At 39.0% G+C, this 27,950-nt stretch overlaps 1 protein-coding gene across 2 annotated transcripts in view; it reads left to right on the top strand.

The window, feature by feature from the left end:
* NHLRC2 (NHL repeat containing 2) overlaps positions 1–27,950 on the top strand; it is a 54,516-nt gene that overhangs the window by 11,291 nt on the left and 15,275 nt on the right. For both annotated transcript variants that reach the window (XM_007056331.4, XM_043550380.1), the window contains exons 3-6: positions 10,878–11,333; positions 13,793–13,914; positions 15,926–16,055; positions 27,837–27,936. In XM_007056331.4, coding sequence (XP_007056393.2) covers positions 10,878–11,333; positions 13,793–13,914; positions 15,926–16,055; positions 27,837–27,936 — 808 coding nt within the window. The remainder of the gene's footprint in view (positions 1–10,877; positions 11,334–13,792; positions 13,915–15,925; positions 16,056–27,836; positions 27,937–27,950) is intronic.

Genomic DNA, 27,950 nt, shown 5'->3' with positions numbered 1-27,950 from the left:
TCTCTTCTAGTAAATAAAACTTTAACGATGCACACCTGCAACTGTAGCTCTGTTGAACTTAGAAAGCAGATGTGTGCTTCAAAAAGAAGAAGAAGAAGAAGAAGAAAAAGTTTTAAAAGGCCTTCTCTGGCCATACTGTTCTCCTTTCAGTAACCTTTCACCAGAAACCTGGGATATTTTTTAAGTTAAACTGTTTCAGTATGTTTCCTAAAATAATCTAAAGATTGACTGCAGGCTAAACAAATTGTTGAATGCAATGATTGGGCCTTCGGGGATTAAGGAATTGGGGAATAGGAGTTCAGGAAGAGCTCTAGACAGCTTCAAAAAGTCAGAGTTGGACACAAAAAGATTTTTAAAAACAATGAAAAGATTTGATGCAGATGGTACAGTGTGTTTCTACTTCTTTTCTCCTAAACTTTTTTAAAACATTCCCCCTGAAAAGATATGTCCAGAAAAATGAAGATAATATTTTAAGAATGTTAAGATATGATTAATTAATGTTAAGATACGATTATTAATGTAGTGCCTCGATGGGCTGATGTTCAGTGTATAAGAAAAACCTTAGAAATGTAGATATAATACCCTACGTGCGTAAGAGTCCAAAACCACTTTGCAAACTATACACATACAGCATCGCTGAAATGATGGAAGATGTCAGCCTGGTGGACAACTTGTTTCACAATGGAAGGGGTAGGGGAAGTTTTGGCCATACACCGCGGGAAACTTCTGTTCTGACAAAAAGAGATTTGGGATCTTTTAATGTCTACCCCAGGATTTCTGCTCTGCATAGGTATGGGAATGGTCTGTACTACTTCTTCCCACCAGCCAGAGGCTGGGAGGGGTGCTCGACCCCTGCTGTGCCCCAGGTGCAGCCCCCACTTCACCCTTTCCCCCAAGGCCACATCCCCACCCTGCCTCTTCCCACCCTGTTCCATCTCCTCTCCCAAGGCACCCGCCTTTGCTCCTCTCCCTCCCCTCCAACGCCTCCTGCATGCCACAGAACAGCCAATCGTGGCAGGCAGGAGGCACCGGAAGGGAGGGTGAGGCTCTGATTGGCGGGGCTGCCAGCGGGCGGGAGGCACTGCAGGGGCTGCCGGTGGCTGCTCAGCACGCATCGTTTTTTTCCCGGAGCACCCATGGAGTTGGCGCCTATGCCACCAGCTCTTAGGCAGAGTCAGACTTGTTTGCTGCTAAAAACCTCCAATTTTGATTTGCCTGAGTGCTTTGCCCTGCTATAGGGTTCCACCACTGCTTGTGACAAAAAATAGCTTCGGGTAGGCAGCTCACAGGGAGATGGTGGCTTAATGCCTAAAAGTCTCCCTGCTGAAGAGGTTTGCAGGAGACAGGCGGCGGGGGGGGTTCAAACTGTGGGCCATTTTAAGCCGGCCTGCGAGCTCCCGCTGGGGAGCAGAGTCTGGGGCTTTCCTTGCGGGGCGCAGCGTCAGGGGCCGCACCACGGCTCCCGGAAGCTGCAGCATAGCCCCGCTCCAATGGCCCCCTCTATCGCTTCAGTGGGAACTGCAGGGGCAGTGCCTGTGAATGGGGCAGCGCGCAGAGCTTTCTGGTTACGCTGCCGCATAGGAGCCGGAGAAGGGACATGCCGCTGCTTCCGGGAGCCGCTTGCGATAAGTGCCGCTGGGAGCCTGCACCCCTGAGCCTCTCCCCACACCTCCACTCCCTCCCCCAGCCCTGACCCCCTCCTGCCCTCCAAACCTCTCGGTCCCAGCCTGGAGCACCCTCTTACACCCCAAACTCCTCGTTCCCAGCTCCACCCCAGCCCAGAACCCCCTCCTGCACCCTGAACTCCTAATTTCTGGCCCCACCCCAGAGCCCGCACCTCCAACCAGAGCCCTCACTACCACCACCCCCTGCACCCCAACCCCAAATTTGTGAGCATTCATGGCCCGCCATACAATTTCTATTCCCAGATGTGGCCCTCGGGCCATAAAGTTTGCCCACCCCTGAGATTGGCAGACCAGAAGTGAGAAACTTGCTCTATGAAGGGCGGCAGTGATGACTAGGGATAATGGGTTAGGGGAAGGAGAGCTGTTGCCAGAGAAGGGATGGAAAAGGTGACAGAACAGTGAGGGTGGCAGGTTGGTGCAGGATGGTGGTGAGAGTGAGAAGAAACAGGAGCTGAATTTACTTGTCTCCCATTCCTTACTTTGTAAGAGTGAAAATACTTGGTGTTTCTGTGGCTTAATGTATGATTTGGATATTTGAAGGCACACTGCCTTTTCCCTTCTGCTTTACTACTACTGGGAACATGCATTAATGGCCACATAAAACATGCATGGGAGTATCTTTTTCCAAATTATTGTACTGTACACTAACTTCAGAGTATTTTTTGACATTCTAACATTTATTTTATGATCGCATGGTGCAAATACCGTCTTAGCATACAACAGTATGATGCCAGAATGATGGAACTTTAGCAATATGCTGCTGTGACATGAGATGCCTGAACACAAGAAGCTGTTGTTTTAGGATGATCAGAAACATCAAATCTATCTACGTGAACATACACACTTTTATTATATGGATCTTCAATGGGTTTGTCTCAAAATAAAGCTCACTTTTTCCATTGGACTAAATGCCACACGAGGTCTTTATCGGATGTGTTCTTGCTCGTATCTGTAGCAGCACTATTTCTGTTTTCAAAGTGGCATTCAGTCCGTTATTTTAAACCCTGGGGCATATTCGGTTCATGTTATCAGTAGACCAGAAATTGCCTGTTGGATTTCTATAAGAAATACTTTTTAATATTCATTCATAAACAGTTTGGCAGAGGCCCAAATTTGTGCTTTTGAATAATCCTTGAAACTAAGGTTTTAATCTGGGGTATATGGCAACACATTCATCAGTTCACACAATAGTGTGCACAATTTAGATTAAATTGGCTTTTAAAAAGAAAAAACCCAAATCTTCTCTGGGCTCACATATTGTAGGATATATTTAAATCCAATGCAGATTAAAAATAATTGAAATAACTAACTTTCTTAGATTCCTACCACAAAACCATTTATGTTATTTAAAATTATGTGAAGGCAGGAACTGTGTAGCAAAAATAACAACTTTAGCTTGGCAGCCATCTTTACAGAGCAAATCCAGTGAGCAGTAACAGTAAAAAATGCATTGTAGCAGAAACTTACTTTTCCTGGAACAGGAGACAGAAAACCATATTGTATTTGTGTATGCTGAGTTCCTTTTTTGTAGCAAGAAGGGAAGGGATTGCCTTTTTTATCTCATAGTACATCAAAAAGGGGGAACAGTTAATTTCTCTCATTATTTATATGGCACCATAATTGTACATGACACTGTAGAGTGGATGGAATGTGCTCAGTAGTTAACAGAATCATGCTTCAAAGATAGAGACACTACAAAATAATACAGAACATACTAAACAAAGAGTGGAGCTTTAGTGCTTTGCATGCTAAATGGGTCCTTAGAATCTTTGAATTAGGAACTGGAGCGAACTGGGTGTACATTAACCATAATTCCAGATGTTTTGAATGCTGGGAAGAAAACATGGGATTAGTATTTACTTTTGGGGGAATTCTGTGCCACTGTGCAATGCAGAATTTTGCAGAAATTAATGTTGTGCACACACAATTTCCTTTTTTCCCCACAGAAATGGGCCGCAGAGATGTTGGCTGCCACTAGGGGATGCTGGACCTGTCAAACCCCAGCTCATAAATAAAAGACAAGGCCAGGGGGAGTGGGTGGGAACGGGAGGTTTTCCAGCAGTTGCCGTTTCCAGCATGTCCTGAAGGAAGGTGATCGTGACGTGCAGGAAACTCCAAGCAAGCCCAGGACCCAGCATCAGGCTGTTTCTTCCTCTGGATCCCTGGGTCCTAGGAGATAGGATCTGTGAGTGTCTTGGCCGGGGGCAGCCCACAGCTGGGCTCTGAAGCATAGAGGATATGAGTGTCTGGGCTAGGGAGGGGGACCCTGCAGCTGGCCTCTGGTGGGTAGGGGTAGGTGGTGAGAGTGTGTGCGAGCTGGGGGGGCCCTGCAGTTCACTTCTGGGGGGAGAATGTGTGGGCTGGGGGGGGCTGCAATTGGGTTCTGTGGAGGGGCGTGCAGCTGGGCTCTGTGGAGGGGGAGAGGGAGGGAGGGAGAATGTCTGGGCCGGAGGGGCCCTGCAGTTGGGCTCTGGAGGGGGTGTGTGTCTCTGGCCCCCCAGTTGGGCTCTGCAGGGAGGGGGCAGAGAAGCAGGAACTGGGTTGTCACAGGGGTTTCTTTAACTCTCTACTCCTAGGGAGGGTTTTGTGTGTCAATTGTTGCAGACACACTTGCTGACAAGTATTATGAAAAAAATTACCAAAATAGTTGAAACTAGCATGGTTAGATAATGTTATTTTGGCAAAATGTGCAGAATATTGCAGAATTTTTAATTTTTTGATGCAGAATTCCCCCAGGAGTAAGTGTTGGATGGAAGAGACAAAGGAATTGGTTAGGATGGCAGCTTAGGTGGGAGTGTATGGTGAAGTCGTGAGCGGATACAAAGATGGAGGGGAGGTGCAGGCACTTTGTAGAAACTTTCAACATGAGGAGGAGAAGCTTGAACTTTATTGGCTTATGCTTTTCCTCTACATAAAAATACTTAAGAAATGTAGGAGACCAGGTCAGAGCAGTAGGAAAAGATGATGATTTTGGCAGCTTTGTTTTAGATGCATTAGAGCAGGGCAGCCCATAGGGGGAGATGTTGCAGTTTTCAAGCCAGAATACCAGGGCATTGACTGCTATTTTGACAGTAAGACTAAAGAAGACAAGATGAATTCGAGATATTATAGAGGAAATAGTGGCAGGATTTGACAAGGACGTGAATGTAAGAGGTAACAGGAAGGGGAACAATCAAAGATTGCACCATGGTTGTGAGTGTGGGTAACAGGAAGAATGGTATTGCTGGCAGGAAAAGTGAGGAAGAGAATGAGTTTGAGAGAAAAGAGTAACTTCCTTTAGACCAGTGGTTCTCAAACTTTTGTACTGGTGACCCCTTTCAAACAGACAGCCTCTGAGTGCAGACCCTCCCCCCTCTTATAAATTAAAAACATTTTTATATTTAACACCATTATAAATGCAGGAGGCAAAGCGTGGTTTGGGATGGAGGCTGACAGCTCGCAACCGCCCATGTAATAACCTCACGACCCCATGAGAGGTCCCGAACCCCAGTTTGAGACGTACTGGACCAAATTCACTGTTGGTATAACTGCACTGACTTAATTGAACTTGCTCCCATTTATGCCTGTAGTGAATTTGTTCATTGGATGGAAGGTGGTGGCAAGACATCGAAGAAGAGTGATCAGAGAGGGCAGATGGAGATGTAGAACTGGACAGAGATCACAGGTGGATAAATATTTGAGAATAATTATTGTAGAGGTGGATAGCTGAATCAATAAGAGCTGATCAAATGAGTTTAGGATATAAGTGTAGAGGAAAAAAAGACAAGGACCTAGGATGGAATACTGTAGAATTCAGGGCTTTGGAGCTGTGCTCCGGCTCCGCTCCAGCTCCAGGCAAAAACCTGCAGCTCCACTGGTCTGGAGCTGCTCCGCACTCCAGCTCTGGGCTCTGCTCCAAAGCCGTGGTAGAATTCCAGCTAAGACACCTGTAGTAATACTCTTTCGCTACTGATATTCAATTGTAATTAATTTTGGTTTCTGTTGAAATGAAGGCGCTATTCTGTTGAGAGTATTATTAATGGAAACTCTATAGATTTGTTGTAGACATTACAATGTTTGAGTGAGAATTTATTGTCGAACATTATTTTTTAACCACAACCTAAAATACAAAACAGTTCAAAGCTCTTTTATTCTACTACATGAGGACTCTGAAGTGTGTTGCAGAAATCAAATTGAAAGGAAAATCTGATAGTTGCCACTGTCTTTAAAAACTTGTTTTTTAGGATTCAGTTTATTAATACAAGGCATGTTGTGTATTTACAGTTTCATTTATGATGATATTCTGTCAACACTGTATAACAGAAGGGAAAGGAAACATTCTTCTGAGATTTTCTATGTGAGGTGCTGAAAGGTTGACGTAACTTGTGTAAAGATTTTAAAAAATCAGTCTGTCAGTATAAAGTATAAACTGAGCTTGTTTTTTCACAAAGAAAGATTGATTTAATCCTTGGCATACGTATTTCAGTGCCTTGGACCTACACTGCTGTATACAGAAAGTCAGTTTTCAAATGTTATCTGAAAGTTTCGTTGCTTAGTGGTTTTAAACACTTCCATGTTTTTCCACATCTTAAAATTATTATATTAATTTGTGATTATTCAAACAGTTTTTTAAAAAGACTGACAACGAAACAAGCATTCACCTTTGCAGAAATTACTTTAACACAGTAAAGAGCTGTACTTTGATTTAATGCCTAGTTTATCTGTATTATTTTCCTGTTTGTTTCATTTGTTTCATATTGCATAACATACTGTGCAAATTATACACAAGCTAATTGTAAAGATTTCCTATGCATACACTGTATTAAAAATGGGCTGGAAGAATAGATCAGACACACAGTTATCTATGAATATTTGAAGACTATGTTCAGTAGTCAGAGAGAGTTCAGTGTGGTACAAAAAGGGTTAAAATGGAGTAAGTAGTTGAAATCACAAAAAGGAAAACTAGGCTGAAAAAACTCCTAATGGTAAGATCTGCTGTACTGTAGACTAGTCACCTATGAGGACTGTGGGAAACCCTATTATATGAGACATTTAAAGTAAGACTGGACAACATACTAGAAAACGTATTAAAAATGGCCATACTGGATCAGACCAGTGGTCTGTCCAGCCCAGTATCGTGTCTTCTGACAGTGACCAATGCCAGATGCTTCAGAGGGAATGAACAGAACAGGGCACTTATCGAGTGATCCATCCATCCCCTGTTGAAGGAAACTATCCTGCAATGGCAAGTAGAAGGAGTAGGGCTCTGATTCTGAAATCAGATCTATGCAGTTAGACACTTAACCAATGGGGTTTCCCATGGGTGTATATCAACGCTGCAGCTGGGAGCACGTCTCCCAGTTCAGGTAGACAGACACGTACTAGCTCTGCACTAGCTAGCACACTAAAAATAACTGTGTGGATGTTGTGGCAGGGCAGTGGCTTGGGTTAGCCACCCTCGTTCAACCCCTGGCAGTCAGGTGGGCTTGGACTGAGGCTGCCAGCACAAGCCACTGCCCACCACAACATCCACGCTTACTTTTAGTATGGTAGTTGAGCAAAGCTAGCACAAGAGTTTGTCTACCCAGGCAGGGAGGGATGCTCCCAGCTGCAGTGTTGACATACCTACTGACTTCAGTATTCTCAGACTAAAAACTTAAAAATGTGTTTCAGTGGAGTCCAATAAATTCCCTCCTCCCACCTACCCAGAAACATGTACTTTACAAAATATTCCTCACTGCCATGTACTTTTTCATTATTTACTATCACTCCACCTGATTTACCACCACTGCATAATACAGTTATAGTTTAAGAAGCAGAGTGACATCTATATTCAGGTAGTATACACATTTCTATTCAAAGGAATCATTTTTGTTTCTTTAACACTTTCCCTTTTACCTGTTAGACTGAAATTTTGGCAGGTGTTCAGTGTGCAAGAACTTCTTAAAATCTGAGTCAAACGTTTCAACCATTTTCCAGAATGAAAAATATTTTCCCATTATTTTAAAAAAAACAAAACATGCAAGCTAGAAACTTGAAATCTTGGCAGGGAGTTGGTGTCTTGGTCGCTAGGATGTGCCTTTGGGTGGACTGGTGATTTGTCAATGGTATAAGATTTTAAAAACATGTTTGTGTGTTTTGTGCCTGCACGAGCATGCTTGATTGATTGTTACACAATATATTCACAAGGAGAGAGAGAGGAGATGCGGGAGGGGCAATAGCCTATCCGCTTCTATTCACCCGACCCCACCCCACCCATGGCTCCCACCCAAGCACTGTAGGAGGTCTTCATACTGTCGACCTATAGTACCAGTTTGACAAATTTACTCAGGTCCTTCAGATTAAGTCCTGTCTGGTGAACCACAGAGAATTCACCTAAGAAGCAAACTGCTTCATAATCAAAGTTGGTAGCTCTGCTCTTGAAGTAATTTCATTTGCCATTCCCCCTCTCCCTGCTCCTGTTTATAATGACTAGGAGTATGGATGAGCCTTGAAATTGAAGGCTCAGCACAGAGACACTCAACTTCCTGAGTGCTACTCTCTCCTAAAGGAATAATACAAATTGGAAGTGGGGTGCTTGGAATCTCTGGTGTCATAAACTTTTTCTGTATGCATGGTCAAAAGAAAAGTTGACATCAGATGAAGAAAAGAATACAAAAAATGGTCAGTTATCTTGAATTTGTCCCTTCGTGCTCCACTCTGGTGAGGAATGGATGGATGGGGAGGGTACTATGCGCAGCAATGGAGCAATGGAGCAGGGAGTGGACTCTAGAACGGACAGTGGGGACTGGTCAGTGCCCTGGGGCATGGGGTTCCCCTATCCTCCACTGCAAAACAGCACACCCAAAGCCCTCCCCCGGCAACCAAGTTGGAGAGGCTAGTTCGATGCATGCTGGCGGGGGGAGGGGGGTTCCCAATACTCCCCAGTGCAAAATAGCATGCACATACCCCTCTGCCTGCAAGCCAGATGTTGAGAAAGGGAGGAGGAAACCTTCCGGCTGAGCCTCTGCTGCTCTCCCAACCCCAACTTTTCCCCCCTCCCCCCAAAAATCTCTCTTCCAAACCCTAACTCCAAACTCTCCCTACACATGCTCTCCATGCAGGCTCTATCAGGCAGGGCAAGTGGATGGGGTTGTGTGCCCTGGAGCTGTGCTGAAGGGCCAGGGTTGGGAGGGGAGTGGAAAGATACAGTTTGGGAGGGACAATGCCCCTACACGCCCCCCCAGTCTCCACTCCCTGGATGTGACATCACAACATGACAAACGTTGCTCTTATGTGGTAGCTATGTTCCTGTTACCAAGTGGACAATTCACAGTAGGGAAAGTCTTCTCAGGGGAAATATTGCTCGTAAGCGGCGGTTGCTCTTACAAGGTGTTGCTGCAAACAAGGGTCAACTGTACTTGGATACCGAGGTTGAGAGATTCCAGATGTTATTTATGGTTCCAGAACACTTACACTATTCAGAAGCATGAGTGATCTTGGAAAAGTACTGGCTATATTATGCTTTGCCAGGGTTTTCCATTGTATTAAAAATTCTGATTTCTTGTCAAGTAGTAGCTTTATACAACTGCCTAGTTGATGTAATTTTGCTCCATTCAAGAAAAGGAATGGGAGACTAAATGGGATCATAGCTGTGAGCAGCGCAATCTGGGAAACAGACAGATTCCAGAACTTGTCTGAACCACAATCCCAGACTATCTGTTCTGTTCCACTCAGATCTGTAAGGTTAGGAAGAACAGAGTTCATGAATTACTTATGTATAACATACAAATATAGTTATGGCTAATAGCACTCTAGGACTTTGCTAAGAAAGATTAGGAAATATCATTATGTCACATGCACAGTTAAATTCCTTTAATATAACAGCATAATCTCTCACCAAAACACAATATAAAACCTTAAATAGGATGTACCACTCCAAATAGTACTGTGCTTTCACCTCTGTTCTAACTACAAACAACGTGGGACTGTGTGTGCCTTTTATGTAATATATATAGTTGTGTCCTGAAATTTAAAAGTATGCAGAAATGATACATAATAAAGGTATACAATGAACCTTGGACACTAATATCGATTAATCCTTCTGAGACAGTTCTGGTTTCTCCTTGCCAAAATATGGTAAATAGAAAATTAAATAGTCTCGGCTTTGTTCCTTGGAAGATTACTAAAAGGTGAAGTGAAGCTTCTTTCTCTTACTTTCTGGCAGGAGAGCAGCAGCGTCCATAAGTGCCAAGTGTAATAGAACTAAGTAAACTTAACCTTTGTCATGAAAAGAAAATTAACTAGAAATGAAAAACTTGCTTTGAATTTTATGAAAGCAGAGAAAAAGTAGTCAAGGAACTTGAGGAAGGTGACTAGCTGATTGTTTCCATCTTATTTATGGATGACGTAGGGTGGCTGCTGGTGTACATTACTTGAATTATAATAATACTTTTCACTTATATAGCACCTTTTCTCTTAGGATACCAAGGCTGTTACCCTCTCTTTTTCTTATGGGGAAAATCAGAGGCAGTTTGGGTTCTTTAGCTGATTTCTAAGACTCTGTATTAGTCCTCCCTAAAATGAAGTACATGAAAAGTTTCATATCTGGCTTGTCATAAGCACTATTTATTATACTGATGTGTTTCTAATGTTTGTTGAAACATTGAATGTTACAGTATCTCAATCTCCAACTATTTCATGGTAACTTTGAAAGAATTATTTATATCCTACTTACTAGTTCCAGATTTCTGTGGCAAGTTTGATTACCAGTTTTAGAATGTAGTTTTCCATTACTGTATTTTTCTAAAGCAGAAAAGCTGTGCAGTAGAATTAAAAGTAATATGTTGATGAGATGAATGCTTGAGAAAATTTTAAATTTCAGTGGAACCATTAGCGTCTCCATATTATTACTTGTGAGGGGGTCCAAGCAAATCAAAAAAAAAATTTTGATGCACTAAATCTTAACCAGTTTGGGAAGTAATAGCATCTAAACTGTACTGAAATCTTACTTGTAAACCATAGTATTTAGTATTAATGGATAGGTTGTGCAGCCATTACTGTATTGAGCTGTGATCTTTATTTTATTTAACTTATATCACACCTCTTTCACTTTGTAATGAAGTCAGTCATGTTGTGATTTAGGACTGTACTTTGTTTTTAATCTCTTATTCAAACTCTTATTCGGATGCAGGCATGTTTCAATGCAAGACTCTCTTTTATTTTTGCTTTCAGATGGTCTTCTTGTTGTTGGTGTCCATTCAGCGAAGTTCCCAAACGAAAAGGTTCTCAATAACATTAAAAGTGCTGTTCTTAGATATAACATTACCCACCCTGTGGTAAATGATGCTGATGCAGCACTTTGGCATGAGCTGGAAGTGTCTTGCTGGCCAACTCTGGTCATTCTTGGGCCTCGTGGAAATATGCTGTTTTCTCTTGTTGGAGAGGGACACAAAGATAAATTATTTTTATTTACTTCTATTGCTTTGAAGTTCTACAAAGAGAAAGGACAAATCACAGATAACAAAATTGGAATAAAATTGTACAGAGACTCTCTGCCTTCTTCTCCCTTGCTGTTTCCTGGCAAAGTGACTGTAGACAATTCAGGAAATAGACTCGTGATAGCAGATACCGGACATCACAGGATTTTGGTTGTCAGGAAAAATGGGCAAATCCTACACACCATTGGAGGTAAGATTTACATTAATTTCTCAGAATCATGTTATTTTAGAGCATAGGCTTTTCAGAGAAGTTCTGCATTCTTTGTGTTCAGCGCTCAGCATATTGTAGACATTTGAAAATAATTACTGATTTTTTTTTTCAACTATTTTGTTTAAGCATTTTGCTTACAACTCCCTTTTAAATATTTTTTTTGGATAGTAAAATAACTTTTAGAACAAATCTATGTGGGAGACTCTATGAATACACTTGTTTAAGGTGCCTCATGTTTCTAATTGTTAGAGTAATTTTGACATTTTTATATTAATTTCAACATGCAGTACAGATAGCAGAGTATAGAATCCGCCCAGACAATTACTAGTTATAGATCGCTTTGTGTACATGGTGCTGTACATCTAAATAGCAGGTACTCTGTCGCTCCTTCCCTGACACCACAAAGACAGAATCCACTGCAAGGGAGTGGGTGAGCCAGGGAGATGAGGTGAGACACACACACCTCCCTCAGTCCACTGAAAATGCAATACTGATGAACCCTTTCTTATTAGTGGAATCCTGAGGCCAGCTGCTAACTCGGGATTCCCTAGGAGCATTGCTCTTTAACAATCTCATGTAGTGTCTGCAACAAATTAATTGAAGTCTTGAACTGTAGTGTAGAAACCTAAAAGTCTAGAAATTGACTAGAAATAATTGTCAAACTGCCTAGTCATTTTTTCCTAACAAAGCAAGAATGCAAAAGTAACATACTGCATAGTGAGAAGTAAACTACATATTTAAATTTAGTTACTAAGATAGCCTGGGTAGCAAAGGTAATTTTTAATGTCTCTTTAAAAGTGTTCAGCTTTCTCTTTTGTTCACCACATAGACCTAATCATTCTTCTGCAATTCTTATATGCATTTTTTGTTATAATCTTACATAAAAAAAGTGAACAGTGATTGCATCTTATAGGTTCTTTTGGTCATATCTATATTAAACGTATACCTGTTATAACAGCCCAATTACAAGCCATCCTACTGACAACCACTATTGACAAATTTTTCTATGAGTCTGATGCAAAACCATTAAAGTCAAAGGAAAATTTCCCATTGACATCAGTGAGTTTTGCACCAGGCCCTCTGTGTATATACGGATTATTTCAGTTCATCTGCCATTGAATAACACCTGCTTCATTGTAGGATGTTGCAGTTATTAAAACAATGCCAGCAATACTACAGTTTTTAAAACAGGAACCTTATTAGTTGAATGACAGCAGATTAAGTAGCAGAACATAATTATCCAAGTAAAAAATCTGATCAGGACACCAGCATTAGCACCTTCCACAACAGCAGAGGTTTTATGTGAATTCTTATGACCGGTAAGATGGCGTCTCTAACAGCAAGGTGTTCCTTAATATGATGTTGGGTTAGCCATTCAATACTGATTCAAAGGGAAGAGTACTATCTATTTTAATTAATAAGACCACTTATCACATCCTGTGCATTCTGAGAGGTCTTGCATCCAAGTACTTTTTGAGCTTGATTCTGCATAAATAATTAAATTTGGCATTGTCACATCCTGTATTTGCTATCTGTAAACCCTAAACTGTCGTCTTACAATTTATATGTAAAAGTTAATAGTAATTTGTTTATTTTAGTGACTCAGTAAAAGAGTTGTGGGCAGAAAACAATGTAGCAAAGATTATAATTCAGTAATAAGTGTTGGTATCCACTGAGGTTAAAATAACTGAATTTGCGTCATAGATCGTGATGCAAACTTAATAAAGTCTAAATGTCTTCCTATGACAGCTGCAGCTAATTCATTTTACAATATACTCTGTCTCTCATTGTAAGATATGATACTTACGTTTACAGTTTTTTATGTAGATTATGATGCTCTTCTCTCTCCTTATCGTGCTGTCTAGAAGGCTAACTAGATCCATTCTTCATGCTGCCCTTTACATGCAGTTCAATACCTCTTTGTTGCTAATAATTACTGATCAAGAACTGTTTTTGCTAGCTGAAAATTACCTTGATTTGCAGCTTATCCAGAATACTAAATAACTGAAGTAAATAAAAGTAATGAAGTTAAAACGTTTGTAGCTAATTTGCTTTGATGTAGCCAGGATTAAAATACTGAGAGATGGCTTTTCTGAAATTGTGTCTGTCTTAGTCCAAGAAAAGAGAAGCAATTTAGAATCCCAATAAAAGACTTTTATTGTGAATGTTGCTTGAGTGGAGAACCCATGTATGCCTAGAACTTGAGGAGAAAAATCTCAGAATATTGAATTGTATCATTGCTGTTGCACAGCAAGGTGATTCTAAAATGAAACTATACAGAAGAGATCTAAAAAATAACTGAACTGTATGCAGAGCTGCAAAAGCACCTTTTGGAAAATGCTTAAATCTGTAAAATAATTGTACATGTGATTGCTTACTGTTTTCCTTTTTTTGCAGTGTGAAATTTTATTCTCTTGATTGGGTTGTTTCATGTTTAGGACCAAACAGTGGGAGAAAAGATGGAAGATTTTCAGAGGCAGCATTCAATTCACCGCAGGGGGTGGCTATAAAGAATAACATTATTTTTGTAGCTGATACAGAAAATCATCTGATTAGAAAGGTAAAATTTTCATTTAAAAGCAAGTTAAAGGATAACAGTGCAAATTCTATTCCCAGTTGCACAGATGAAAATCAACATCAAAGAAATTATTCACAAATTATGCTGTGTAACTGAGAGTAGAATTTGGCCAGTATTTATCAATAACTAAACCAATACTTTTTGCCCAATTTGTTTTTAGAGGAATCATGTCCACTTTTGCTATATTTAAATACTTGAAAACTATTAATAACAGCAATTTAATACTTTCCTAATGGAAAATGTTCAATAATAATTGAAATATTGTGTGCCATGACATTTTTTCCAGTAAAATGATGCATACCTGATTGTCCTGACAAACCCATGATTTGCCTATTATTTTGCTATGAGAAATATCTAGTGTTGGTAATGAATATGGAAATTGTTTTCCCTTCATTTCAAGTTACACACTTAACATCATACTTTTATGTACAGTACAAGTATTGTGGCGCTGTGGTAGAGTAGGACTCATAGTTTTTGTAGAGCTATACAGTAGAGTAACAAGCCACAAGTAGTCATTTATATTCTTATAAATTTAGGATTCTCACTATGTGAATTTATAGACTCAGTTCCTCCCGGTTATTAAATGAAGGGCTATGCTGTTGTAAATGTGGTACTCCTTAAATTTGTGATTTGGATCTTGGATGTGACCTGTGATTGATTCAGAAGACCAAGGAGTTGCAGTTCATGGGAGCAAAAAGATGACATCTTACTGATGAAAGCATTTTCTACATATCATAGAAACTTATTGCTTTAGCACAGTTATTCCTAGATGATTAACCATTGCCCTTTTTCTGAAGGGGTACTTCGATAGCACAATCTTTAAAGAACTGAGGTAATCTAAAAGCTATTTTTATGTGCTTTCAGTTGTTTTTGACGCTGGCAAAAGACAAATTTAAATGTAAAAGTGGAATTATTGGTACAGATGTGGTGTAATATTACATATAAACAGGCTCCTCTTTATTCCTTTTTTACATAATCATCAGGAGTAATTAATGACAAATTGGAGGAAGACTCAATCAGAAAATCCTTTGTGAAACTTGAAAATGAATGCAGGAGGAGAGCGGGGGATTGGGAAGGCAGAAATGAAACAGAACATTCTTTTTCACTGAAATAGGCATAAATGAAGCTTTGTCTACATTAGCACTTGTGGAGGAGTGGAGAGCTCCTACACAGGAGATCTTATAGCTGTGCAGCTGCAGTGGTACAGCTGTGCTGCTGTAAGATCTGTAGTGTAGACATAGCCTGAGTTGCACGTCTTACTAATTAAGTAAATTCTAGAGTATCATTTGCCGTGTGCACGTTATGATACATGGTATGTTTTTGTGTGTATATAATTTTTTTAAAACTCATTGTTTTATTTTAAAATAAAATTCTAACATAGGTGTCCATTGTCCATGCACTTTTCTAGAGAAGACCTGATATATTTCTTTAGTTGCTTTGACCTAATCATGACAGAAAGGTCATTTACCATTTTGGTGCAGATGGAAAATAAAATGAGGCTTTTCAATAAGTCTACTAATTTTAGCAAAGTTGTTAATTGTCTTGTAAAATACGTGACACTCAAATTGGCAATCAGTTTCTGTCTGTAGGCAACTTGTTACATAGCAGACTTTCTGTTTTAGGGTAAGTCTACACAGGAGCTAGAGCTGTAATTCCTAGCTTGTGTAGACATATCCACTCTAGCCCTGATCAAACTAGCTTGTTAAAAACTAGAAGTGCAGCTTCCATGGTATGAGCAGTGCATTGGGCTAACCACCCGTGAGAATGGTCCTGTCTGAAACCATAGGCACATTACTCACAAAACCACAGCTATACTTCTATTTTTAGTGTGCTCGCTCGATGAGAGCTAGCATGGGTGTGTTTACCCAACTGGGAAATTACATCTCCTGCTCCAGTGTAGACGTACCCTTAGATATTTAGGTCAGTTAGCTAAGGAAAAAGTCAATATCACTGCCTATAAAATCATTGTATGTATTACTTTTTTCCCTCATAGATTGACCTTGAATTAGAGATGGTGAACACTGTAGCAGGCATTGGAATACAAGGCACGGACAAGGAGGGTGGAGCAAAAGGAGAGGAGCAGCCCATCAGCTCACCATGGGATGTGATCTTTGGAAGTTCAGGTACTGTATCAATTGAGCTTGAAATTTTGCACATTTAAATAAGCATTTTGGCATATTTAAATCGGCTTGCCAAATATATATATAATTTTTTTTTACTAATTGTCTAATTCTTAGATGTAAAATCAGTTTGTTTTCATAATCTGGCCTAATGAGCTATGGCTTTCATGCACACAGATACCTGCGGAAAACTGTGGTATCAAATCCAGGATTGTTAGCATAAAAACGTAAGGCTCTGCTACCTGAGGAGAACTTTGTGAATTGTAGTAGGCTGAATAATCCCTGGGATCAGACACTAGAGGGAGTCATGATCACTTGCACTAGCCCAGGGGTAGGCAACCTATGGCACGCGTGCCAAAGGCAGCACGCGAGCTGATTTTCAGTGGCACTCTCACTGCCTGGGTCCTGGCCACCGGTCTGGGGGGCTCTGCATTTTAATTTAATTTTAAATGAAGCTTCTTAAACATTTTAAAAACCTTGTTTACTTTACGTACAACAATAGTTTAGTTATATATTAGAGAGAGAGACCTTCTAAAAATGTTAAAATGTATTACTGCACTAGCCCATTGTATTGCACAAGAATCATTCAGACAGCAACTGTAATTTAATAGGATCTTTTAAAATGTGTGTATACATTAGAAAGCTAATGCACCACCTTCCTACAATAGGCCATCAAAGATCTCTAACCATTTGTAAACATTAGGATTTAGGAAATGGAAATGACACTAATTTGGGATTTGCTGTGTTCATTCCTGGATCCATGACAAAAAGCATTGCTAGATGGAAGGACCGTTGTTGACTACAATCTGGGCTAAAAATGAAAGCTCTACACAACTGGTAAGACAAAAAATATCTCAGCTTCCCACGGATATATAACTTTCTTTCCCAGTTCAGTTGATACACATTTGAGCTTGACATCACATAACTGTGGTTTGTTATTTTACTTTTTCACTCAGTGTCTATTCCAACATGATTTAGCAGCTGCTATTTCAAGATCCATAACAACTAGAAACCAATATTTCATATAACCTTAAAGTTTAGAACCTCAGCATTCAGTTGGTATAAAAAGTTGACTTCGAACTCCAGCATTTCTTCTAAATAAGCCTCTAAAATAATGTCAGAAGTTGAAGGTGTAGGCAAAAAAGAGTGTGATATGAATGGTATGAGTTGAGTCTGATATCTCTAATTAGAAGTATTTTGGTGAGCCCAATACAAATACTTACAGGACAGTAAAGTTTTCTAAGCACTAATCTTGGGTCAGATATCAGAGAAAAACAGTCTGAGTGTGAATTTAAAGAATTTAAATCTGTGTAATGGAGAGTGGTACCACCAGTGGCCTCGGTTATTGGGAAGAGTGACAGGTAACTGCACCCATATGTATTATTAGCATTTTTAGCTTGTCCTGTATTAGTGCTACATGATCTTTCTTATATGTGTGGTTTCTGTCCAAAGAGTTTTCTCCATATGGTTAAGGTTCATCAATAACCTGCCTACAAAAGGCCCAGTCACTAATGTGAAGTGAATGCCTTGCCTTGTGCAGTGTGGTGTAGCTAGAGGTGGTGTAGCCTTCTGAACTTTATCCTGACTGGTTATGCCATTCTGCTTTATTTCTGGAACGTGATGTAATGAGTAGCCAATTGCCTTGGTTATATGAATATGGTCTTTTGTGGGGGACCCTTGGGACCATGCGACACCCTGAACTTGGACAAACAGATACGCACAGCTTTGAACTGTGCAGTGTGTAACTTAAGCTGCTTAGTGGAGTAGTTTGAAGTATCCAATAGGCAAGTGTATATTTTGCTTATAATTTGTTTCATGGTGCTGGCCTCTATTTCTATCAGGTGCCAAAAAAATCTGTTTTGTTTTTTGTTTTTTAAAGATAGCATTGATTGTTAAATGAGGCATTAACTGATGGGCTCTTTGTGCGAGACAAGAATAGAAATTGTGGATAACAGCCTAGGCATCTGACACATTAAAAATATAGTGCCTGGTTTTCCACTGCCTTTCTCCTTCTGATTTGATAGCGTTTTACTTTCACATTTCACAAATATAAATGACTGCACATAATGAAAGGCAGCAGAGAATCAGGTCTACAATGGTATTTAGCTTCATGACATATTGATTCTTGATGCAGTTGCCAGATTTTTATATATGCCAGTTTTTGTAAATGCTCTTACCTCAGAACTTGTGAGGATTTTTCATACTGAATTGGGTCCTAGCAATCAGTTGTCCATTTATGTGCGTGTCTACTAGACTTAGATCAATACTCTCTTTTTTTATTTGTTTACCTTTTAAAAAAATGTTTAGTGCTTCTCTAGGGCCAACTAGACAGCCCTGGAGACTGAAATCTTCTAGCTAGCTACAGAACAGACACAGCAGGGACATCAGTAGGGCCTGCTTTCCTGACATTCTGCCTCAACCCTGACCTCAAGGTCCATCTCTGTTGGTGAATGAGTAGTTCTTTTTAGGCCCATCTGGTCTTTTGGTGTCTCTGTTGAAACCATTGAGTACCAATTCTGATCTTTTTAGATACGTATTCTCATTATGCTTAATGGAGGCTATTGAACAGCCTTTCAGCTCCTAATAATTTTTATCCATCACCAGCCTGGGCCAGATTTGTGCCAAGATCCAAAGACTATGATCTGCATTCCATTTCCAGTCCCCCTTAATCAGTGCCATTTGTATGACTTCAGTTCTTACTGACTGATATCCAACAATTTAGAATTGGCAGGATATTTTGATAATTTAGAGCAGGGGTCAGCAACCTTTCAGAAGAGGTGTGCCAAGTCTTCATTTATTCACTCTAACTTAAGGTTTTGCATGCCAGTAATACAGTAACAATAGTTTAGTTATATATTATAGACTTACAGAAAGAGACCGTCTAAAAACATTAAAATGTATTACCTGCACGTGAAACCTTAAATTAGAGTAAAAAAATGAAGCTTCTTAAACCTTTTAAAAACCTTATTTACTTTACATACAACAATAGTTTAGTTATATATTATAGAGAGGGACCTTCTAAAAATGTTAAAATGTATTACTGGAACGCGAAACCTTAAGTTAGAGTGAATAAATGAAGACTTGGAACAGCACTTCTGAAAGGTTACCGACCCCTGGTTTAGTGCGATCCTTGCCCTTGCTTTTCCTTGCTGAGTTTTCCAATATCTGGCACGTATTTGGATAGTTTAAACTGCACACGGGCTTCTGAGTGATCAGTTGTGAACCGGCTCCGAGAGAGACAGAGGACAGATTTCATGTGTGAAAATACCTGTTCACACAGGTATGTGGATCCAAATGCTGAAAGCATTGCAAATGCAGTTTTCTTCAAACAGTTAAATTTCACTGGCAGGGATGTCCAGCAGGTCAGAATAGAGGCCCCATGATCTCTCTCGGTAGCTTTAAGTGCACTCTGCAAATCTCCAAACTTCGTTGCCCACAATTCTGAGCTTTTTAACTGAATGAGCTGCATTTTTGAAGTCTTCAACACCCATTCACTGAAATACAGACAAATCCAAGTCGCTTTCGTTGAACTTTTCAGGTTTAATTAGAAAAGAAAGCATTGGGCCAAATCGCTGGAAATCTTGAAATCTGTCAGAAAATTCTGATTCCAGTTCTTGCATGTACATTCCAATCTCATCGACACTGACAGTGCAATGTGTCGATAGCTCTTTTATGTGTTGGAAGTAGCAGAAAGTCGAAGTTCGAATATCCCGAGAAAAAACTGCGAGTTTTACAACAAATGCCTTCCAGGTTTCATAAAGATCCGGAACCATTTTCCCTGCACCCTGGAGACTGAGGTTGAGTTCGTTTAGGTGAGCGATGTTGTCAGTTAGAAACATGAGCTTACACAGCCATTTGTCATCATCCAGTTCGGGGTAGTTTTGTCCTTTTTCCAACAAAAAGGCCTTGATTGCATCAAAACAGTTTACACAGCGCACCAAAACCTTGCCACAACTTAGCCACCAAATGTTGCTGTGAAGTAAAATTAATGGACATCTAACTTTGTTTTCTTAGGAGCTGACATTTTGTCAAATGTACCCCTCAACTTGTAGTGGGGGGAAAAATCGCGACAGACAGCATGCACGACGTCAAATGCAATGTGCAGTTCCACGTGACATGATAGTGATGTAAGCAGCAAATCAGGACTTTAAAATATCCCAGTAGAGTGGCGCTGGAACAATTTTTAAGATGGGGGTGCTGAGCTGCGCCCCCTCTTCCCCTGTCTGCACCCCTCACTGCCCCAGGCTGGGGGCAGTGGGCCACAGCTGGGGGCGGCTGCAGAGCCGCAGGTCAGCGTCTGGGACCCAGGCAGTGTGAGTGCCACTCAGAATCATCTTGCATGCCGCCTTTGGCACGTGTGCTGACCCCTGATTTAGAGTATATTTTTATGTTTAGATGCTAGGTTGCATTACAGTCCTATCACTTATACTAATGTATCTATGTAAAGGACATTCAGATTTATCTTATATGGTGTTCAGAAAATATTAAAAAGTAATGCTATATAAAATACAATTTTGTAGGAAGTGTTCAATATCCTGGCCCAAGAAAGTAAAGGTTCCTTTTCCAGGCAGAGATTCAGCTGTCCTGTTGATTTTCAGTGGGCTATGTTCAGATAAGTAGAACTGATATTCATAGTGCATTGGGGATTGATGTTTTAATGTCTGTGTTGTGGATTTGGATGGATGAAATAAAGGACTGGATTTTCAAAAGTCACTTCTGTGCATGTCCAAATGCCAACAGGATTGTACAGTCTCTAATTTGCATATGCAGCAAGTGTCTCCGGGCAAGCTGGGGGTTACACATGAGCAAATCAAGGTTGATGATACATGAATTGTTTCATTTGACTTGTGTTACTGACTGGCATAGTGTATGGAATGGAGAATACCTATAGCACACATTTTCACTTTCCTGCGTGCTCGCTCCTTTCTTAGTAGGATGTACAAAACTTAACTATGCCCCAGATGCACCAGGAGATTTTTTTTCAGAGCATATATGTATACAGATTTCATAGGGGTTTAAACAGGAGACAGTTGTGATTCTCCTTTTCTATGCCAAAAGCCATGATATTCAGGGTATGGAAGGCAGGCAAAAAGGGTCTTAAATGCTTAAGCTCTGTATATATTATACTAGACACTTACAATATAAAACAACTTGTGCTGACCTTTTTCAAAGTCTCAAAGAAAAAGGTTACATCTTAAAAGTGACTCACCTTTTCCATATCAGTCTGTTGTCTTAAGAGATTAATCCTTCTCTATAAAGTAATTTATAGCACGTATTAGTATTTTAAAAGACTTCTATACTAAGTTTTTTTTTAATTGCCTGTGTGTTTCACTGGAGAACAGAAACAATTTCAAATCTTTTGTATTGGTTTAAAAAACATATTGTTTGTATTGGTATATCACTGGTGCTCTTACAACATTAGATCAATTAGTGGTCAGTTCTATTTCAAAATGTTCATCTTCAAAGGTATGAAGTATATGGTTGTGTTAGTTATAACATTTCATAGTGTTTGGATTCCAGGTGATGGGCTTTGGATCAGGCCCTTACTGTGGAATTGTGGTTTGATAATTCAGGAAAGGTGTCTTATATCAAATATATGGCTCATAGATTTTTGCCTTAGGTTTTTGAGTAAAGCGTTTCACAAAATTTGTTCTGAAATTTGTTTAAATTCCATGTGCTTGCTATTATTTTGCAATATATCAAGAAGCAGACTTCTAAATTCTAGTGTGAAAAGCTGTGTAGTAGATGGTCTGGTCATCCTAGAAAACACTGCAGAATTTTTATTTAGAGGGACAAACCATTCAAACAATCAGACAATCAAAATGGATTGAAATGGATACACTAATAGGTATTATTCTAGGATCATCGATACGGTCTGTGTGTAAAGATCAGTACTTGATGGATTTATGCAGGGCCTGGAAGGAAGGTGCATTGTACAAAAATGGTCATGGAAAAGGAAAATACTTGGAGCACATTTCATCAAGGATCTCAGTGTCCTGTTTATCAGGCCTCACAACATCCCTATGAGGTTAGTTAGCTTTTTGTATACCCATTTTACAGATGGCAAAAACTGAGGCAAAGAGTTTAAGTGACTGCTGAACCACCATAAGAAAACTGAAACAAATATCTTTGTAAGGTAGGGAATTTATGAAGACAAGGCAAATGATTAAATTAACTGTTGATAAAATCCTGTTTTTTATCTCTGATTTTATTGCAGTGCCCATTGAAATGTCTTAGTCTGCTTTATAATTCTTGAGTGAACCCCATGGGTTAAATCCTGGCCCCATTGAAGTCAATGACAAAACTCCCATTGAGTTAAATGGAATAGGATTTCACCCCATTTTTTCATATGGAGGGGTATGCCTTTAAAAATGTATTATTAATTTTGAAGCTCTCTTCTATTTTTATTCAGTGGCTGTTGAAAGCAAGTGATACTTAAATGCACAGTTGATCTAAGTGCGAAATGTTCTTGATAGCTGCATTCTTACTGGAAGGAACAGAACTGTGACCCATGCTTAGTGACATAGCTGTGTGTTTTAGATTCCAAAATCCAGTCTTGAACTACATGATTTGCATCTATTTATAGAAGCGCCGAGTATTGACCACACTTTCAGTAAACTACCTGGAAGTTTGTACTTTCTTCAAACCGCTGTAAGTTTTATGTGGATCAGATTTAAATGAAACTGCAGTATTTTATTAAAGAAGTACAAATTCTATAACCTTTAAAAGGCAAAGGAATGTAAGATTTTTCCATGTTTCTGTTAACAGCTTATTTACAAAAATTGCATGCTATAATTTTTCTGAATTATTCCTGATGATTCACCCATAATTCCGCAAGTTGATAACAACTGAATACCATTTAACAGGTGCTCTTTGATTTCTCAGACCATCAAGGCACAGAAAAAGTTTTGAACTTTGGCTCTTTGTTATCACAGAGTTTGACTATTTTAGGCTCTCTAAACGCACATTTCTCGTGACCTCATTACACAATGTGTATTTTAATTTACAGAAGATCTTGTAATAGAAATATAATTGGAATGTAACAGTAGGGGCTACAGATGTATTTGTGAATGAGATCCCAAAATACCCAGATATGTATTTGTAAAGGAAAACTTAAGGGTCTTTCTTTCAAATACTTTGGAGAACAAAATTAAAAATTGCTCAATAGTGAGGACAGGGCTCGACAAATGAGTGGAAGGTGACACTGGGATTTTATTTCCCATATCTAAAGTACTTAAAGAGAAAAGGTCTTTTGAGAAATGTGATATAAAAAAGTCACAGCAAAAGTCATGCCATGCACAAGTGGAGTAGCCAGGAAATTTTTCACTATTTTGGAAAGATTTCATAGTGTGTGATTTCCTTGTACATATTATCTGAATGTATGGAACAGCTGTCTTCAGCCTTGCTTACAAAACTCACAGAAGGAAAGAATAAATAGATATAATGGGAACTTTCACATGTCCTAAACAAGTTGTATCCTGGGTTCTCCACCCCTATCCGGCAAGTGTAATAATTCCTAAATTGGTAGTGTTTTTCCATTTAGGCATCTGAAGGGAAACTAATCGAGGAGAGACTTGGCAAAGAGTTGATATAGTTTTGTGTGGTCAAGTAGTCAGCTACTCTGGCATACTTCGTAACAACTACACAGCAATCAATTTAAGCTATTGACTTCTATTTACTGTCCTTTATCAAGCCAAAAAAGTGGTGTTTAGGGGATAAGATTGGTGTTTAAGGGATTATTAAAAGCCTTATATTCCATTAATAATTTAAATGCACATAATAGAAATATGTTTTTAATATTACAAAAACTGCCTTTTACTAGAAAAAGATCTTTTGAACAGAAATAACAAGGAAACACTTCATTCCATAGAGTGTAATGAACTGTAAAGGTGAATTTCCAGTGACAAACTTATAAAACTTAATTTAACAGCTGTAATGTCTAATAATTTAGACTTCTCTGAATTTGGAGAAAGCAGATGATTATGATCCTTTCTGATAGTAAAATGAAACATTGGTTCTAGCAAAGTTGTCAACATAACAGAAGGCAAATTTAGTATTTCCCAATCTGCAAATTTACAATGTACTTTGTAAAATATTATATTTCTACATGCAGTGGTGATTGCATGTTCTGTTTTCCACAGTCAGTAACTTTGTTCTGTTAATCATATTAAGACTGTGATTAAAAAACCTAAACAGTGGGCATTAATAAATGTATTGTGAATTAGATTCCTAAGCACTGTTTGAAGTTCTGAATTTTTTTCTGTACTGTGAATGCCAGATGCATAGCTGCCAAAAATAAACATGCTTGACAACTCCTAAAGAGATTTTTAAGTTGTCTTCTGTTGTTCTAATTCAATGTTAAAAGTTCTTTGGAATGTTATCTAGTTTAAGGGCAAATTACCATTATTGCTGCTCAATACTTTTAATATATTTTAATATATTATCAAAACAAGATATGTAAGCATGCTTAGCTGTCTATCTTTGATTTTTCTATAGTACCCATCACTGTAAATATCAGAGCACTGAAGTGTTAATCTAGATCTGCATATTGATGTTCATAGTGGGCTTCATCAAGGATTCTGCTCTTTACCTTTTCCATGTTTTAGGAAGAAGTGTTTGCTTTCTATTTTAGGAAGCAGGGTTAGGTTTCTGTTTTGTTTTTTAATACACTTTGGTTATGCTGGTAAAGGTTTGGTGAAAATTAATATTGCATTATTTGTTCCTGTTGTAATCTTCATCCTCTCTGGTCTCTTCTGCAGCCTTTGTTTGACATTCCTTGCTGTTTTATGTCTAACTTTGATTGAAAGTTCATCAAGTCAAGGATTTGTCTTAATTTTTTTTTTCCTCCAGCGGGCCCTGTGCACCTGTGGAGATGTGTAAACATACTTTGCCATGAAATTTAAGAAAAGGAATTGTATTTTGCACATGCAGCAGGGCTTTGTGCTCTTTCTGCAACTGCAGTTAACTTACAAAGAACACTCCAAGAACTGTGCTGTTTCACACACACACACGTTTTTTGCCTGATAAAACACTATGTATATGATTTTGCTGTTTTTATAATGCAAAAAAAGCACAGGAATTTTAACTCCCTAAAATACTGGGAAGAAAAAATCAAAAAGGACAAAATCCCCACCTACTCGTAATGGTACAGAGTCAAGCTATGGCCATCTTTCTTGGATTTACTCTCTCTGGATTTGAATCAGGCTGAGGGAATGATCTAAGGACTATTTTTTTTTCTTCAGTGAGATAATCCACTAATTTGTAGGTATTGGGTGAAATCCTGGCCCTACTGAAGTTAACTGCCAAACTCCCAGTAACTTCAGTGGGGCCATGATTTCACCCATTTTGCATATCTACATATACTTAAACATGAGTGTGGTCTGCTGCATGAAAGTTATTCTTTCTTGCCTCTTATATGTTGGCAAGGGATGTGTGTACTGACAGATTTCTACCCTATTTTTTTCAAAAAAAGATAAAATTAGTAGATGGGAAAAATATTTGCAATCTTCAGTCTAGTTAGGAAATGTTAGTGCTGCCGTCCAAGAGACATGGCTTTGATTCCCAGCCTCTTTATCTCCAGACTGGAAGTAGGCATGCAGTCCCAGGACAGTGGAGGCTGGAAATTTGCTGTAATCCTGGGAATGTGGTCCTTTCTGACAGAGATTGTTACTGACTAGTTATAAAGTAAATCCTTTCCAGTCCTCCTTGCTGAAAAAATTGTGGTTATGGCACAGGCCCCAACCCAGCAATCACTTATGCATGTGTTTAACTTTACTTTGTGATTTAGTCAACCTTAAGCATGTGCTACTATTAAATATGTTCATGAATGTTTGCAAGATCAGGGCCATAGACCCTTAACAGTAAGGATATAGAAGAGAGGAAAATAGGGGATCCCAGAAACTCCAGAAGTAAAGTGGAGATCTGCTTGGGGAAAAGTGCAATTTGAAACGATGTCGGTATAATTTTCTTATTTTGCAAAACAAATGCTGTCACATGAAATAATGCATCAAAAGCTATAATTTGTGAGTGAATCTTTATAATACAACTATATCACATTTACAAGAAAAACTTCTGCTTTGATACTGCAAGCAGCACTAGAGATAAAACTCTGCATTCCCAAATAAGGAGAAACTACATTGGATTTAAAAAAACCTTCCAAGATAGATTGGAATGTAGTGTTTAATTGTGTAAACGTAAAAGAATTACTTTGTTCTTTTTATTGGATAATTATTTTATAATAAAGCCTTTGAAAATAAATAAATCCTCACCATACAAGGATTATAAGGAGTACTTGGTATTATCACATTAACTGCAGTGAGAGTAAAGTCTAGTTCAGCATTTGGTTTCCTCCCTGCTTTTGTCGGTGTCTTCTTTCTATGTATTCTCCTGGCTTTGCTGGTTTTTTTCTAAATTGCTGCTTCTTCAAAGTAGAGCACTTTCTATCATTCATGTAAGAAGAATAAACTTTTGTAATATGTCTATCATCAGAGCACTGTATAACAAACTAAGTGACTTACTTTTAAAAATACCCACGGATATGCTACGACAGATGTTAATAGTTTTGCTTTTCTGTGATAATTTTGAGATTAGAGATCTTTTCTTGTTTCTCATAATCCAGACATTTGGTCTGTTGCCATATCTGTTTCTTTTTTGTTGTTGTTGTTGATCTAATAGTTGTCCTAGAAAGAACTACTTGACTTGCATGACGACAGTTGCTGAGTATTTTTCATAGTTCTTCTGTCTCCGTTCTTTGGGGAGAGAGGGACATTTCTCTATACCAATATTTCATATATTTAATAAAACTTAAAATAAATACTGATACTTGGTTTCTCTGCAACACATTTAGTGGGTTCTACAGGCACGTAATTTGAAAAGAATATTTAGATTTTATTATCTTTACACCATCTTTCAATGTTTAATTTTCATTGAATAGAAATGCCTGTATTTGAACAATATTAGAATTAGTCTTTCTAGGTTGGATTTTCATAAGCTGTCAGTGTTGGCCTAACTGCTGTCACTGAAATCTATGGGAGCTTTTGAAATCCTGAGTGCTTTTAAAAATCCTACCCCACATTCTGATTTTGGTAGAGCATCTTTGCATACTCATCATTCTCAAACATCATCCTGTAATCTTGTAATCACCGCTCTCTCTCTTGTTGCAAGAATACATCTGAAATCCATGACTTCAACCCCTAATTTTTTTTAACCTTGCTTTTTTTCTCGTTCATATAATTCTTTATGGTGTTGTCCCAGTTGTTCTTCAGATGCTCACTTAAATGTTTAGTTCACTTAGGACATGTAAAATGGTAATCTGAGTGTGGTTGCTGGTGAGTATTTGCTTCAGGTTGGGGGGCCGTCTGTAAGCAAGGACTGGCCTGTCTCCCAAGATCTGTGAGAGTGATGGGTCGTCCTTCAGGACAGGTTGTAGATCCTTGATGATGCATTGGAGAGGTTTTAGTTGGGGGCTGAAGGTGATAGCTAGTGGTGTTCTGTTGTTTTCTTTGTTGGGCCTGTGCTGTAGATATCGTTATTCAATATCATTGTTGGGACACTGAGTAAAATGTATATCCACTATCAGAATGACTACTGACTGCATTTCCTAGTAGAAGTGGTATCTTCAACAAAGATTAAAAGGTACAACTTTTTCTCCCCTAGTAAAGCTACAGAAGAATAATGGCTAAGTAACTGAAAGTAATTCACTTTTTTTTCATGACCGAGGTAATTCCTTTTTGCAACTGTTGCCCGAGGTCCATTCTATGATATTTATACTCATATTTGGTAAAGTTTCAGGGACTCATGAAGATGATGTTCTATGGATAGCCATGGCAGGTACTCACCAAGTCTGGGCTCTCATGTTGGAATGCGGAAAACTCCCAAAAGGAAGGTACGCCACTATAA

This window comes from Chelonia mydas, chromosome 7 (genome assembly GCF_015237465.2).
Source record: "Chelonia mydas isolate rCheMyd1 chromosome 7, rCheMyd1.pri.v2, whole genome shotgun sequence".
NCBI lineage: Eukaryota > Metazoa > Chordata > Testudines > Cheloniidae > Chelonia > Chelonia mydas.
The sequence above is the reverse complement of the archived record's forward strand: the minus strand, read 5'-3'. Positions and strand labels throughout refer to the sequence as shown.